Source organism: Phoenix dactylifera, chromosome 4 (genome assembly GCF_009389715.1).
Source record: "Phoenix dactylifera cultivar Barhee BC4 chromosome 4, palm_55x_up_171113_PBpolish2nd_filt_p, whole genome shotgun sequence".
NCBI lineage: Eukaryota > Viridiplantae > Streptophyta > Magnoliopsida > Arecales > Arecaceae > Phoenix > Phoenix dactylifera.
Window position 1 is genome coordinate 3,713,222 of NC_052395.1, and position 15,740 is coordinate 3,728,961.

The 15,740-nt window shown below is 40.0% G+C and overlaps 1 protein-coding gene across 1 annotated transcript in view; it reads right to left on the reverse strand.

The window, feature by feature from the left end:
* Positions 1 to 15,740, reverse strand: part of LOC103713325 — a 45,925-nt gene that overhangs the window by 17,780 nt on the left and 12,405 nt on the right. The window contains 8 exon segments of the mRNA XM_039125346.1: positions 849 to 1,067; positions 1,394 to 1,593; positions 1,938 to 2,268; positions 9,789 to 10,147; positions 12,538 to 12,637; positions 12,762 to 12,877; positions 12,962 to 13,078; positions 13,295 to 13,393. Of these exon segments, the coding sequence (XP_038981274.1) occupies positions 849 to 1,067; positions 1,394 to 1,593; positions 1,938 to 2,268; positions 9,789 to 10,147; positions 12,538 to 12,637; positions 12,762 to 12,877; positions 12,962 to 13,078; positions 13,295 to 13,393 (1,541 nt within the window).

Below are 15,740 nucleotides of genomic sequence, written 5' to 3' on the forward strand. Positions count from 1 at the left end.
GCCCGGGGGGCAGGACCAGGCCTCAATTTTTTAGGCCCGACTAAAATAGGGCCAGACTTGAGCTTGCTATTTTTAGCCCAGCCCAACCCCACCAGATCCGACATTCAATTATTTTTATATCAACCAACATTATCTATATGTTTAACAAAAATTGAAAATTAAAATATAAAAAGGATAAGAGAGAAGCCTTAAGTCCCTCCCTCCCCACTGTCGATAGTTGTTTTCTAATCTCTCCCTCACCCCAAATCCCAGACAGCGTGGGATGGACCATGCCCTCACTCTCCACCACCACTAGTGCACTGTCTCCTCTCTCTTCCTCTCTCCCCACCACCGGCAGACATCGCTGATCTCTCCCTCTCCTCCAAATCCCAGCAAACACTGGATGGACAATTCCCTAGATTGAGTCAGGCCAGGTATGGCTTGTATCTTAAAATGTTGGCTGCGTTTGAGCTTGAAGTTTTAAGTCCGAGTCCTGGCAGGCCAAGATTGGGCCTAGGTTCGAGCCACTGTTATTGTGTTTAGGCTTGGCAGGAAACAGCCCGGCCCAATAGATGCTTAGTTCTACATGCCATTACTAAACGAAACACAAAAAGAAACATAAAAGAATGATGGAAAAGGTAAGAATAGCAGCAATTACCAAGAATGACATGAAAGACCAATATCAATATAATATAACAACTTTAATATGACAGCTAATGAAATAATATATAAGTGCAAAAATAAGCATGCAGATTTATTTTGATCTACAGTCACCATGTAAATGTGCATTTGTGCAAAAATGAATCAAGAAACAAACTGTGTTCCAGTGGAGCAAAAACTAAGTTGAGAAGTGATCAGTAATATCTTACTCAACAGTAGTTGGAGTGGCAACAAACAACTGCCTGCGATGCCAAACAGCACCAGTAGCAAAAGGAATTGCCGCATCTCCAAGATACCTATACTGAGGGCGCAATGAAGATATGACAATGTACTGATGGTAGGCAAAAGCACAATACTCGACCGTTTGGTCCCATGCAGCCCACTCTGGCTGAGAGAGAAGACCACTTACAGGTTGGAAAGTTTCCCAACTGCATATCATTAATGTTCATCAAATTAGGGTTTGAAATAAGGTATCTAGATAAAGATGAACCAGTAGCCGAGATAAATGTTTGTTATGGATCAATATATGGGTTATCAATAAATGTTAGTTATGGATCAATATATGGGTCATCAAGAATATTCTTAACAATTTTGAGAATACAAATGAATTTCTGGGATCAATTTTAAGCAGTTAATAAATAATATACATAAGATCAACATAACTTTGAAAAGTTTCAGTTGCTTCAATTAGCAAAGCAATGAAAAACATTACTCAAGTAGAACAACAAAAGCAGGTTGTCTCATTCTCTAATACCTGTATAGCTGGAAATTTTGAGGCGCTGCTTCAGACTGTTTCGAAGAAAAGGGATCATCAGCTGCAGCAAATCCACTATTGCCAAAACCCGATAATGGCATTGATTGAATTGTTGATATAGCAGTTGCAGATACAGGGCTGATCCTTCGTGACGTTCGATATGCTACACCAAGCAATGCACCACCATGCAAACCAATAACCTTCAAGCAGATATTGAAATAAATAGAATCAAAAACAAATTTATCATTTTAAAAAGCAGGGGAAAAAAAGTGGCTGAAGGGAGAAAACCATTCAGCAAATTAGAGGCATTTGATATGCTGATTGAAACAGAGTAAGTAATTAACCTACCATTGAATTTACTAATATCACAACTTTCGCATAATGAAACATAATGTTGAAGAAGTATAGAGCCACAAACTAAACTAAAGCACTAAATTTTAAAAACAATTATCATGTGCATAAGCATAATCAAGGGAATCATAAAATGTCAGTTTCCACTAAAAGAAGGAAAATGTGTACATAAAAACAAGTCAAGACTACATACTGGTTCACTACGACCTTCAATGGACCTTGTCAAAACATGCGATGCCCCATCATCCAGTAAAATACGCACTTGTACTGTTGCTGCAGAAGCTGCACTAGCGGCGGCAGCAGCTGCTTGAGCTGCAGCAGCAGCTGCTTCTTTTGCCTTTTTAGATGAACCACCTTTAACAACGAGTGGTATTCTTGGAGGTAATGCAGTCTCAACCAAAGCAAATCTGTCGCGACATGTGTCCCAAGCAAAAAGCCTTCCAGTCCCTGAATCAACAACTGACCAGTCACTGGCCTTGTACACTGTAAATGAAGGAACATCAGGCCATACAATAGCAACATACCTGCAAATATTAGAAAAAGAAGGATCAATTGCAGAGCAAATGTTAACACTGCATTATATCTAATAAAAAGAACTGCTCACCTTTTAAATGAGACAATCATGATTGTATGACCAAATTCTTTAACATTTAACATAGAACAACTTGCTCGAAAGAAACTTTTACATGTGAAAATTCTATAGTTGTGTAAATGAAATAAACAGTAAAAGATAGCACATAAAGGCCTAGGGGCTGTTAGGTTGTCCATAAGCTCTATTGCACCAAATCATTAAATAACATGATTTCGCCACTCAGTCCTTCAAAAACACTTTTCTCAAAAAAAAAAAGGGTTCTTCAAAAACATTTTTGTGAAAAGCAACCAAGAAGGAATTTTTCATAAAATTCATTTATTTTAGGTCCTGATGCAATAAAAGCCTGACAACAACACGCCATATTGTTTTCTATTGAGAATCAAGAATTTGAAAATTAAGAAAATGTTGGGTCTAAGGTCGGCGGAACAGTCCCGAACCGGACGGTTTCGGCCGATCCGAGCCGTACCGATGGCTCACTGGTACGGCTCCGGCAACGGAAATGAGACCCGCTGCCGGAGCTAAAGAAGGAGAAGGAAAGAGAGAGCGAGTGGGGGAGGGAGGAATAGGGAGAGCCGCGGGGTCCAACAGAGGCCGCGGCAAGTGAGGCTGCGGCCAGTTCTCCTATTTTGAACAAAATAGGAGTCCGGCCGCAGCCTCCGCCACCCTCCGCCGACGTCCACTTCCCTCTCTCTCTCCCCCTTCTCTCTCTCTTCCTCTCTCTCACGATACCATGCCCTCACTCATCGATACAGGCTCGGCACGGCTCGTGCCGCCGGAAAACCGATACCGGGCACCGTACTGATTCCTCCGACCTTGGTTGGATCACAAATATTAGCAATTTTTTCAAGTGGAATCATGTCCGAATATGCAGATGTGTGGCAAATGTATTGTGGGAAAACACGGTTTCTTCTTAATAAGGAACCGTGTGTATGTAATAATAGAAAATCAGGGAATCATTGTATTTATGGTGTAAATTGTTATGCATTATTTAGAGAATTTTTGTAGTTATGACAATCCCTTAATTATGGGGCTCAATCCCTTAATTGTGGAGATTTAAGTTGGGATAGTTTCCTATTTTAGTTAGTCTTCCTAAGTGTATAAATTCAAAAACTGTACAGCATTTTTGAATAAGGAGAATAATTTTTTTCTCCAATTCTTCACATGGTATCAGAGCTTTGAGCTCTCTGGGAATTACCCATTTTTTTGCTTGCTTGGCCTTCATTGCCAAGTATTCTTGATTCCATTTACAGCCTTAATTGTTGTTTTCTTTCTCTAATTTCCTCTCTTCGGCCACTCTTACTCTTGACCTAAATAGATCTCTTTCTTGATCTTCTCATCATCTCTAATCTCCAACAGCCATGGCAGAAATCATAGACAGCACCAACACCTCTGAGATGCAGAATGTTGAAGCAAATTCTACTCCTTTAGGAGATTTACAGAACCTGCAGGCAGCATATACATTGAATGGAAAGAATTACCTGAAATGGTCGCAGGTGGTCCGAACGTTCTTGAAAGGGAAAGGCAAATTGAGTCGCTTGGCACGGGACCTAAAGCAAGTGATCCCAGATTTGATGCTTGGGATGAGCCGGACTCTATGGTGATGTCCTGGCCATGGAACTCAATGCTACCGGAGATCAGTGATACATGTATGTTCCTAACCATGGCGAAAGAGACATAGAATGCTGTTGGACAGACTTATTCCAAGGTTCGTGATGCTGCTCAGATTTATGAGATCAAGATCAAAATTTCAGCCACCAAGCAGGGAGAATGTACTGCCACAGAATATGCCAACCTCTTGACGAATTTGTGGCAAGAAATGGATCATTATCAATGCATTAAACTGAAATGCAGTGATGATGCAGCCATGGTGAAAAGACTCGTAGAGAAAGACAGGATTTATGATTTTCTTGCAGGTCTAAATATGGAGTTTGATCCGATCAGAGTACAAGTTCTTGGAAAGGATGATTTACCCTCATTAAATGAGACTATTGCGATAATCCGAGCAGAAGAAGGATGGAGAGAAGTAATGGTGGAACCTCAGGCTGTTGAGGCATCGGCTATGGTCTCAAAAGGGGCAGGTTTTAAAAATCTCACCCCTAACCAACTGACTATGAGCATGAATGAGGGACCGAACCCGTCTAAAACCACAAGCAGGGATGCCTTATGGTGTACATACTATAAAAAGCCTCGCCACACGAGAGACGGCTGCTGGAAGCTTCATGGAAAGCTACAACTGCCCAACAAAAATTGAACCATGAAGAATGGACAGCAAAGGGGGCAGGCTCATATGACTTACAGCCCGGAAAGGAGGACATGCCACAAGAGCAAGGAGAATTCAATAAAAGTGAGATGGAGAAGCTGAGGAATTTGTTGAGATCCTTGGAAAAGCCTACTACTATAGGTGCTTGTTCCGTAGCACTCTCAGGTAAGGATCCTTCCCCTTGTGTCCTTAGTGTCTCAAGCATAACCTCTTTTTCGGATTCATGGGTCATTGATTCAGGGGCCACAGACCATATGACTCATTCATCACACAAATTCATCTCTTACAGTCCATGTCGTAGCACTAAGAAAATAGCCACAGTCGATGGTAAATTAATTATAGTTGCTGGCCGAGGAATTGTTTTAATAAACCAGACTTTGAAACTTGACAGTGTTCTTCATGTTCCAAAACTGTCCACTAACCTCTTGTCCATACATAGGCTCACAGAAGATTTGAATTGTAGCATTACTTTCTTTCCCTCACATTGTGTATTTCAGGACCAGGGAACTGGGAAGATGATTGGACGTGCTAGGGAGGAAGATGGACTTTACTATCTTGAAGAATCAAGTGAGCAAAATAAATCTAAGAATAATTTATCTTTGTCATTGCTTTCTGAGTTTTCATTTTCAAATAAAGACAAGATTTGGCTTTATCATCTTCGTCTAGGACATCCTTCATTTGGCATTCTTAAAGTTATGTTTCCATTGTTATTAAAGGGATTGATGAAAAACTTCTTCATTGTGATATTTGTGAACTTGCAAAGCACAAACGTGCTTCTTTTCCTATAAGCGATAAAATAACATCTGTTCCTTTTTCACTCATCCATAGTGATATCTGGAGGCCTTCTACTGTTCCTAATATATCTGGGGCTCGTTGGTTTGTTTCATTCATTGATGATTGTACTCGTGTGTCATGGATTTTTCTTCTAAAGAATAAGTCTGATGTGAGTTCAGTGTTTCCTACTTTCCACAGTATGGTAAAAAATCAATTGGGGTTGGAATAAAAAAAATTCAGATCTGACAATGCTAAGGATTTCTTCAATCAAGTTCTATCACCATTTTTCCAGAAAGAGGGGATAATCCATGAGTCATTCTGTGTTAACACCCCCCAACAAAATGGGGTGGCGGAAAGAAAAAATGGCCACTTGTTAGCCACTACCCGAGCCTTCCTATTTCAGAAACACATTCCAAAAAATTATTGGGGGGAAGGTGTTCTAATTGCTGCTCATCTCATAAACAGGTTGCCCTCTCGAGTCCTTGGTTTCAAAAGTCCCATGCAAGTTCTATCCAAACATTTTTCCAACTTCAACACTACAAATAATCTTGTTCCAAAAATCTTTGGTTGTGTCCTTTGTCCATATCCACTCTCATAACAGGGGAAAGTTAGATCCACGGGCACTTAAGTGTGTTTTTGTAGGATACTCATCTACTCAAAAAGGATACAAGTGCTATCATCCTCCAACTCGCAAATTCTATATGTTAGCAGATGTAACATTTGTTGAAAGAGAAAGCTATTTTACACAGCCTTATCTTCAGGGGGAGACAACATTTATGGAAGATAAGGACAGGGACCTATTTTTACTGGAACTTGACTCTCACTCTTCTTCTCTTCCTTCTTCTCCGATCCCTCAAAATTCTACAAACTCTGTCTCTGTCCCTATTTCTATTGAACCCGAGCCACCTTGCACTCCTAAATCACAAACTTTGGCAAAAGATAATCAGGTTCAAAGTTCTACTCGCCCACTGTTGATTTATTCAAGGAAGAAGGTACCCATTATTCAACCTATGCAAATCCAAGATTCTGAACCAGCCCCTGGTAATGAGGTAACTACTCTATCTGCACTTCCTCAAGAAACTATTTCTAACTCCCATGATCCTAGTGACAATAGTCTTCCCATTGCTATTCAGAAAGGCACAAGAAAATGCACCCAATATCCACTATATCCATTGTCCAATTTTGTGTCATATAAGAAACTATCACATAGTCACAAAACCTTTCTTACATATCTGAACACCATAACCATTCCCAAAACCGTGCTCGAGGCCTTAGATCATAAGGAATGGAGAGATGCTATGAGGGTTGAAATGGAAGCACTTGAGAAAAATAAAACTTGGGAATTAGTGGAACCACCCAAGGGAAAGAGTCCAGTAGGGTGTAAATGGGTGTTCACTGTTAAATATAAGGCAGATGGGTCTCTTGAGAGATATAAGGCTAAGTTGGTAGCCAAGGGATATACTCAAACTTAAGGAGTTGATTATCTAGAAACCTTTGCCCTAGTTGCAAAAATGAACACTGTGAGAATACTGATATCTTTGGTTGCTAATCTTGGGTGGAATTTGCAGCAATTTGATTTCAAGAACGCCTTCCTACATGGCAATCTTGATGAAGAAATCTACATGGAAATTCCTCCTGGCTTTGGCTTAGATCTAGAAGGAAAGAAGGTGTGCAGACTAAAGAAGGCTTTATATGGTCTAAAATGTCACCTTGGGCTTGGTTTGGGCGATTCGCTAAAGTAATAATAGCAATGGGATATAAACAAAGCCAAGGAGACCATACTCTGTTTGTTAAGCACTCGATGTCAAGGGGGGTAACTGCCTTGTTGGTATATGTGGATGATATTGTACTCACTGGAAATGATATGGAAGGAAGAGAAGCCTTAAGGAGGTGTTTGATCAAAGAGTTTGAAATAAAAGAGCTTGGTATGTTGAAATACTTTCTTGGTATTGAAGTTGCTCACTCGCGGCATGGAATCTTTATTTCACAACAAAAATATGTGATGGATTTGCTGAAGGAAACGGGAAAGCTGGGGTGCAAACCTGCTGAGACTCCTATAGAATTCAATCACAGACTTGGAGAAGCTCCTGAGGATGCCACAGTTGAGAAAAGTGCTTATCAAAGACTGGTAGGAAGACTAATCTACTTGTCATATACCAGACCTGACATTGCTTATGCAGTTAGTGTTGTAAGTCAATTTATGCACAACCCCAAGGAGGTGCATCTTCAAGCCGTAAACAGGATCTTGCAGTACCTCAAGGGAGCTCCAGGAAAAGGAATTATGTTCAAGAAAAAAGAAAAATTGACCCTTGAAGCCTACACAGATGCTGACTATGCAGGGTCCCCAGTTGACCGAAGATCAACATCAGGTTATTGCACCTTTCTTGATGGCAGCCTTGTAACCTGGAGAAGTAAGAAACAGAGTGTTGTAGCAAGGTCTAGTGCAGAGGCAGAATTTAGAGCAATGGCTCTAGGGATTTGCGAACTATTGTGGCTCAAGATTATTCTAGAAGATTTAAAGATAGAATGGGAGACACCAATGAGACTCTACTGCGACAAGTTAGCCATCAACATAGCACACAATCCTATACAACATGACCGCACCAAACATGTGGAAGTTGACAGACACTTCATAAAGGAAAAGCTAGACAGTGATCTGATTTGTACTCTTTTCGTTTCTACTGAAGGATAGCTTGCGGATGTGCTAACCAAGGGACTAACTGGTGTGATATTTCAAAAGATGATTAGCAAGCTTGGAATGGATAACATCTATTCACCAGCTTGAGGGGGAGTGTGGGAAAACACGGTTTCTTCTTAATAAGGAAACCATGTGTGTGTAATAATAGGAAATCAAGGAATCATTGTATTTATGGTGTAAATTGTTATGCTTTATTTAGGAGATTTTTGTAGTTATGACAATCCCTTAAATGTGGGGATCAATCCCTTAATTGTGGGGATTTAAGTTGGGATAGTTTCCTATTTTAGTCAGTCTCCCTAAGTGTATAAATTCAAAAACTGTACAGCATATTTGAATAAGAAGGAGAATAATTTTTTTCTCCAATTCTTCACATGTATACCACTTATTGTGTTTGGTATCATAGTTTGTGTTGCATAACCAAGAAGCGCTTGGTACATTATAGATCGTCATTAGAAAATCTTGGGTAGATGTATTGGGTAGAGAGAGAGGGATAAGAAATTGAATCTGAGCAAGGTTGGCAACTGGGAAGGGTGTCACAGAGGGAGAGAGGGTGCTTCTCTTGGCATATCCTTCTTTTATTCAAGTGTCCTATCCAAGTACAAATTCTTAGGTTGTGACAAGACGTACATTTAGCAGCTCACACTTGCTCGAACATTGCAGGTAAACATGGAAAATCATTTTGAAATCTGAACTTATGCAAATCTATGGCACTGACCTCTATTAAAAACTCTGCAGATATTTGGAGCAACTAAGAGATTCATGTAAGATAAATTGAATTAAAAGTTAAATCTAACTAGTTACATCTTGCAGGCAAAGCACAATCAAAATGCAGAAGCAATACAGCTATTACTTCATTTAAAAGTGATAACATGAGTTGTACTGCACTTTCAAACTACATGTAGACAATAGCACAAGATTCTTTATCAAAACAATCAATTTTCTCCAGCTTATTTAAATATGGAGAATAAGCTATTCTAGATTATCAGCATAGGACCGACAAGATTACTTAAACAATCAAAGCCAAAAAGCAATAATTTGCCTTTGGACCCTATAAATGCTTTTGCTATAAGTTCTAAATGGTCACGTTGGGAGGAGGCGGCCTGCCATTTTGGTGATACTTATTTACTGGTACTGGGAACTAATCTTGCTGATTATCATATTCCACAAGAGGCTGAAATTTCAAAGCACATTGAACATAACATTTAAAAGTCCAAACATGTAAGGGGAGATGAATTAGCACTAACAAGCAAATAGCAGTCGCATCATATACTTTTGACCGCTATATCTTGAAAATTGATCCAGGTACCAGTTTGCCATCTACATGCTACATCAAGATGAAACTTCAAAATGAGTTTTCAGAATTGTTGGTCCCCAACAAAGTTGGTACTCCCAAGATTGTGTTTGTGTGTGTGTGTGTGTGTGAGAGAGAGAGAGAGAGAGAGAGATCATCCCATTAGTCATTCATAAAGATGGCTAGATATAAATCCAGTAACCAAAATAATGGAAAAATCAAGAAAAAGAAAACTATATCACCATCTACCTATAAAGTATCCATATTTTGAGGATAAATTCATATAAACGAGATATCTCGTAAAATGTTTAGGCTATAAAAAACAAACAAAATATGCATAGCAAATTACAAACCACATAACAAAATTTTAGGATGGTCACCATCTAAGATAGGTGTACATAGCAAGCATGCTGAGAAATAGAAACTCACTTTCCAGAACTGCTCACAGAGAGAATGGAATATGAATCATGTGGAGCAGGTGTGTTGATGTGCTTCTTAGTCTGCTTAACCAGCAACTGTTCCGTTGACTCTGCTCTAGATCTTCCTGTTTCAGAAATGCTGCCGGAACTTCCCAGAGACGGATTGGCCGTGCTTGATAGCTGAAAATGTAGTAACTTAAGCTCCCTTTCAACAATGTACACTGCAGAATGTTCCCTGCTACCTGGAGGTGTTGGTAGAGGAGCCACAGCTGGAAGAGCCCTTGCATCAAACTCACTTAAAATAACACCAATATTGGTTCCAGTTGCAACAAGATGTGGTTGTAATGGATGTGCAACCATGCAGTAGACCTACAATAAGATAACATGTTGTTCAGACCTGACAGCCTTCAGAAAAAACAATGTACCAGTACCTTTTATATTGATATATATAAATTTTAGTGTTACTTCAACAGACAAGTATGAGCATATAGATATCCAAAATAATCCTAATCTATTGCACGTATATAGGATCAATTTGATAAGGAAGATCGACAATCAATGCACTCAGATTTTTGCTGTTTACAGGTTTAGACATAGTTCACTTGTGTGCACACACATATTACAATCATGTATTGCACTCATATCTAAATCATGATCTATATCATGGTTTCATATCCTGGTAGACGTCCCACGGGATGCTTTGGGATGGGGTACCATCCCAAGTGGCTGGACAAGACCATTCTATCATCACCCAGCATCATCATCGGCACATTTTGAGGCATCCCCTATACTAGCAGCACAGCATCTTGTTCCACAAACCGGGACAACCTTATCCCACAGGATTTAAAACCTTAATCTATATAATACACTTAGTAGTTTGTTGCCATACCACAATACTGCAGCAGTTAAAATGACTTGAATGGTCTTCCCAAACTATTACGAAAGCTTAAGAGAGGAAATATATAAGATTGGATCATCCTTGTCGATCTCCTCCATCATGTGAGTCACAGCTGAAAGATCTTGCTCGATTCTTTCCCTAGAGCATCTCCAACATCCACTGAGCTCTTTGTTGGAAAACCATCATATAGAGTGTTGACATGTTGTATTGAGAAGAATTCATCAATGCCTTCCAATTGACCTACCTGAGCCTGAATTAGCTAATCATAATCCGACATAAGTGATCAAAAGCCCCTTTTCCATTGACTATTTTTCACCAAAATATTAAGAAAAAAGGCATCCCAGTGCGAGAGCCTTCTGCTAATATAGGATATGGGGAGGGTCAAATGTACACAACCTTACCCCACGTATAGAGAGGTTGTCTTCGTATTTCAAACCTATGACATCTTGGTCATAGTGGAGCAACTTTACCATTGCACCAAGGCCCACACTCTTTTTCACCAAACCATTGCTCTATAAAAATCCTCGCATTAGCCCTGCCCAACTCTCAAACTTCCATCCTATGTTTAATCATTTAATGGTCTGAGAGGGTCTCATCTTAGGCTTGACCTGGACACTTCTTGAGCTGTCACGATGTTTTTGTTAAATCCCTTTCTCCATCTCCACTTTTCTGCTAATCCAGCAAAAGTCTGGTTCCTTTGTCCATTTGATTCTTTTTCTTTCTACTTTCAAGGATTGCAGTCTAACTTGCGAAGGAGCTAAGTAAAGAAAAGATAAAAGCAAGCGAGAAGTAGATATCAAGAGGAATCACCCTTCTTTTTTTACCAAAAGATAGGTAAATGTTCCTGATAGGGTGATCAACCTATATATGGTTTAAGTCCAAGTAGCCTATTAGCTCACCAAATTTGAAGCTTCATGGAGTCCCACATATAAAGCACCTCAACTTATCTAAAACACAGCCATGTTCATGCTTGAAAGCTCATCCACCACTTAACATCACCTGCTTACACAAGCAAAAGTTTTTGTCAGAAGAAAAAATGTTACACGAGAACTTGCATTCACAATCAGTTTATGCTTGCCTATGCATATCCTATAATCCTAATGCTTGAGCATGCCCATTATAAGCATAAGCTCTAGCCTCATATTTGCAATAGAGTTGAGTTGATCCGATATACTCACATCCAACCAACCAAAATCACAACTAGCTTTGATCAAGTCACACTAGAGTCCAGAATAAGGCTGGTCCACAATCAGCCAAAAGCCAAGCAACCCAAGCTATCTCCAAATCCTTATCACATTGAGTGTGCACCTTAGTTGTGCATGAAGTTCAAGTCAAAAGAGATTCACAAAGATGGTAGCACACCAAGTGCACTGATGGAGAATGGCCAATGCACCCTTTGATCCATGACTCATGAGCACAAGTGCATGCAATGCAAGTTTTCTTAAAAAAATTTGGCAAAATTTCCATGCAAGGGTTCGGACTAAAAAGCATGTAACTCATGGATCCAAAAGGTCATGCCACAAATGTAGCATGCAAAAATAAAATAAATAAAACAACACTGAAAAGTTAAGGATTTTGATCAAAAAGGGCTAAGAAACCAACAGTATTTTCTCTGACTCATCAACTTTCTGGTACTTTATTTAATTAAATGATTATTTGTAAGGGAGGAAGGTAGCATATGTGCTTTAATTGCACGTATAGACAAAGTGATAGGAATGTGTCATATTAATATGTTCATGTGAATCATCAGTTAGATCTCCAAAGTCCAGTGATTAAAGTTGACTAGCAACCATACTTCCAAAATTTCCACACCTCAAAATATATCCAAACTCTAATTATTAAGTGCAAATTAAAGACATACTCTGAGTTTCTTGGTAGCCGCTAGAACTTGTGGAGGAACAAGTGATGATAATTCGCACAATGGTCTTGTTAAAGCTGAATATGTCAGATGTTCAATAGCCCTGTTAAAATTCCGAAGGAATACCAATAAGCCCTTAGAAGCACAACCATAAATTATAAAATTTTCTCAGATTATGTTATAAGCTTCATGGAGAGAATTTGGACCAGAGTGGAAGGTATTCATACCATATATGAGAATCCTTAACACAAGTAAGAATATCAAGGTTTGGAGCCCGGGGATGGCACCAAGATGCCATGCTATGACAAGCAAGTTTAGGAACTGGTTTTATACGCCTCAATTCCTAAGAAAGAAAATATAGAATATTATGTTAAAACAACCACAACAAGAATAGAACTGATAAAAATATGAAATATGAGTGTGATACCTTGAAAGAGATGGTGTCCCAGATAGCCAAAGTTTTATCAGCACCAATAGTAATGAGTTGTGGAGCACTTCCCATCACTCTTGAAAGTTCAACGGCCACGACCCCACCATCATGTGCCTTAGGAAAAAGCATCGCAGAAAGGTGTGTAAGGTTTGACTCGACAATGCATTGAATATAATGCACAAATGTATTCCTCTACTTGAAAGATGTCAAAATAATTTCTATGAATAAACTGTAACAAATTAAAATCAAAGAAACAAAATTTAAGTTGTATTCGGTTGGGCCGGGGGGGGGGGGGGGGGGGGGGGGGGGGGGGGGATGTTATGTCACTACCTTCAAACTAAGCTTGGGTACAAGTTCCCTTGAATCATGGATGTGGTCCGCGCTCCATAATATAAGCAAGCCATCACTAGCACCAGAAACTAAGAATGCCTGAAAGTGCACATTCAAAAAAAAAAAAAAAAAAACTATGTTTATGTAAACAACACTTTGTAAGTTAAGGGGAAAACAATTAAAACCTGATTACTCAGATAATGAATTGAGGATTCTAAACAACAGTGTAATTTAAGAAGCTTCATAATTTTATAAGCTTTGCCATCAAATACACCACAGTCCTTTTTCCAGGAATGCAGCTGCCATGAGAGAGGGAGAAAATATTTATCCTTCGAGATTTTACTTAACTTTCACAGGTTCACCGCTTACCATATCCCTTAAGCAATAACAAGCAGGTTCAAAATTGTCAAATCCTCCATACAGATTACAGATGGACTCTAACTAGGGCCCAGGCTCGAATCAGCATAGGCTGGTGCAAACCAAGTCAAAGGAAACCAGGCCAAGCGCACCTCAAGTTGGGGTACTTTTCTTAGGTTAGGCCAGGCCAAATCCAGGTACCATTCATTTCATACTGAAATCCAAACCTAGGCCTGGCCCAGTCAAGCTTTATGGCCTAAAAACTGAACCTGTGTTCCTTTCTTTTTAACCTCATCATGTTATCAGGCCATTTGCCCAGCCAACAGCCGAAACTTCATGTAACCGACTGACCTTGTTTCATTGATTTGGGTTTATCTTCATAGATCCCTTTAGGAATGCATCCCTCATTGTTGCGAGCCCTTTTACTCGTAAACCAAGCTTGCCCCCACAACGTAAATTACATATGATGCTTATTTCTTGCTCTATAAAGACCAAGGATGGCCGAACTAGTACCGGGTGCCATACCGATCGGCGCCTGGTCCGGTTTGGTACCGGTTTGGACCGAACTGAACCGAACCGGTTGGCCTAGTTCACGCATCCGCACGCCCTAATTTTTATTTTTTGGTAGTTCTCTCTCCTTTCGAACTTTTTCTATGAATTTAAATCTAATTTGATTTTTTTTATGTTTTCTAATGTTTCTATGATCCCAGTTTAAGCTAGATGATGCATCTTATTGCTTTAAATGATACAAATCATAAAATAAAAAACATAAAATATCTTCAAATCAAGATACAATCAATTACATACTTTTAAAGTCCAACAAACATGCATAATGATATCTAAAATCAGGTCAAAACGATGCCTCTCGTAGATATCCAAAGCATCAGCATAATCGGGAGGCACATCAACCCACCCCTCTATCCAAGCGGCATTGTAGTCTTGTATGTTCATTACATAAGGAACATGCACCGGGTTATAAGCACTCTCGGATCTCTGGTTAAAACTCTGACTCTAAGAGGTGTCCTCTAACTGATAATACGACTGTGGAGGGACCCATCCGAATATGTCGGCAGCCAAATCCGACTCGTGAGATGCTCCGGACTGCGTAGAATAGTAGCCATCGAAAAATGCCTCAGATGCACCATAATCATATCCATATCCGTATGGGCCATAGGTTATCTGCTGCGGATAATAAGATCCAATATAAAACTCAGAACCTGATATGTCTATGAATCCTACTCCACGTGCGAGATCATCTATAATTGCATCGTGTCCTCCTGAATGACCTCGAGGAGCCCGTCTTCTATATGCAATCGAATTCTGGTAGGCTCCATCAGCTCGTGCAACATGGTTCCAATCCTGTGTAGCATGCGTAAACTGGATCTCACTGATGTATCGAAGACCATCCTGCGGCTGTCTTATGAATAATGGTCTCCTGTCCTCCACTCCCTCTATGGTCAGCAGATTCATAACCACCAGAACTATCATTACTGCTGCTCCAGGACTCCTCGACACTCTCCATTGGAACCTTTTATTTTTCTTGTTTGGTCTACTGAGCAGCTGCCTTTTTACTCTTCGTACCCCTTTCTACCTGACTATATCGCCCTCCCTACATAGTCGACCAGATAGCGTGGTGGCTTCGTCCGAGCATCTCTCGATCATGTATTTGAGAGGATGTCTCGAACAAAGAGTCATGTGATGATTGGCTCCCCTACGGTTGTAGTTGATCAGCTGTAACTGGGCATGAAATATTGCGCTCAACCCATTGCCCTGCATCGACCCTAGCCTCGCTGGCTACGAAGCTGGCCGATCATAGAGGCAATCTAGACTCGTCAAGCTCTGGCTCCTCTACTGGCCTACAAGCCATCCGATCATTAGATCATCATCATCATCAACGAAAAAATTATGGATCGGATTTGCATACTTGAGCTCCACTTCCTCTTGAATGCACTTTACCAGCTAAGTACTGCTTCAACCTAGTTGCCTCTTCTCTCCTAAACTGTTGGTTGCATCAGTTGCACTGCCACTGGTGCCAACCCGAGAGCATTCGTCCATGCTCTCAGCCAATATCACGCTCTGGGTCTTTTTT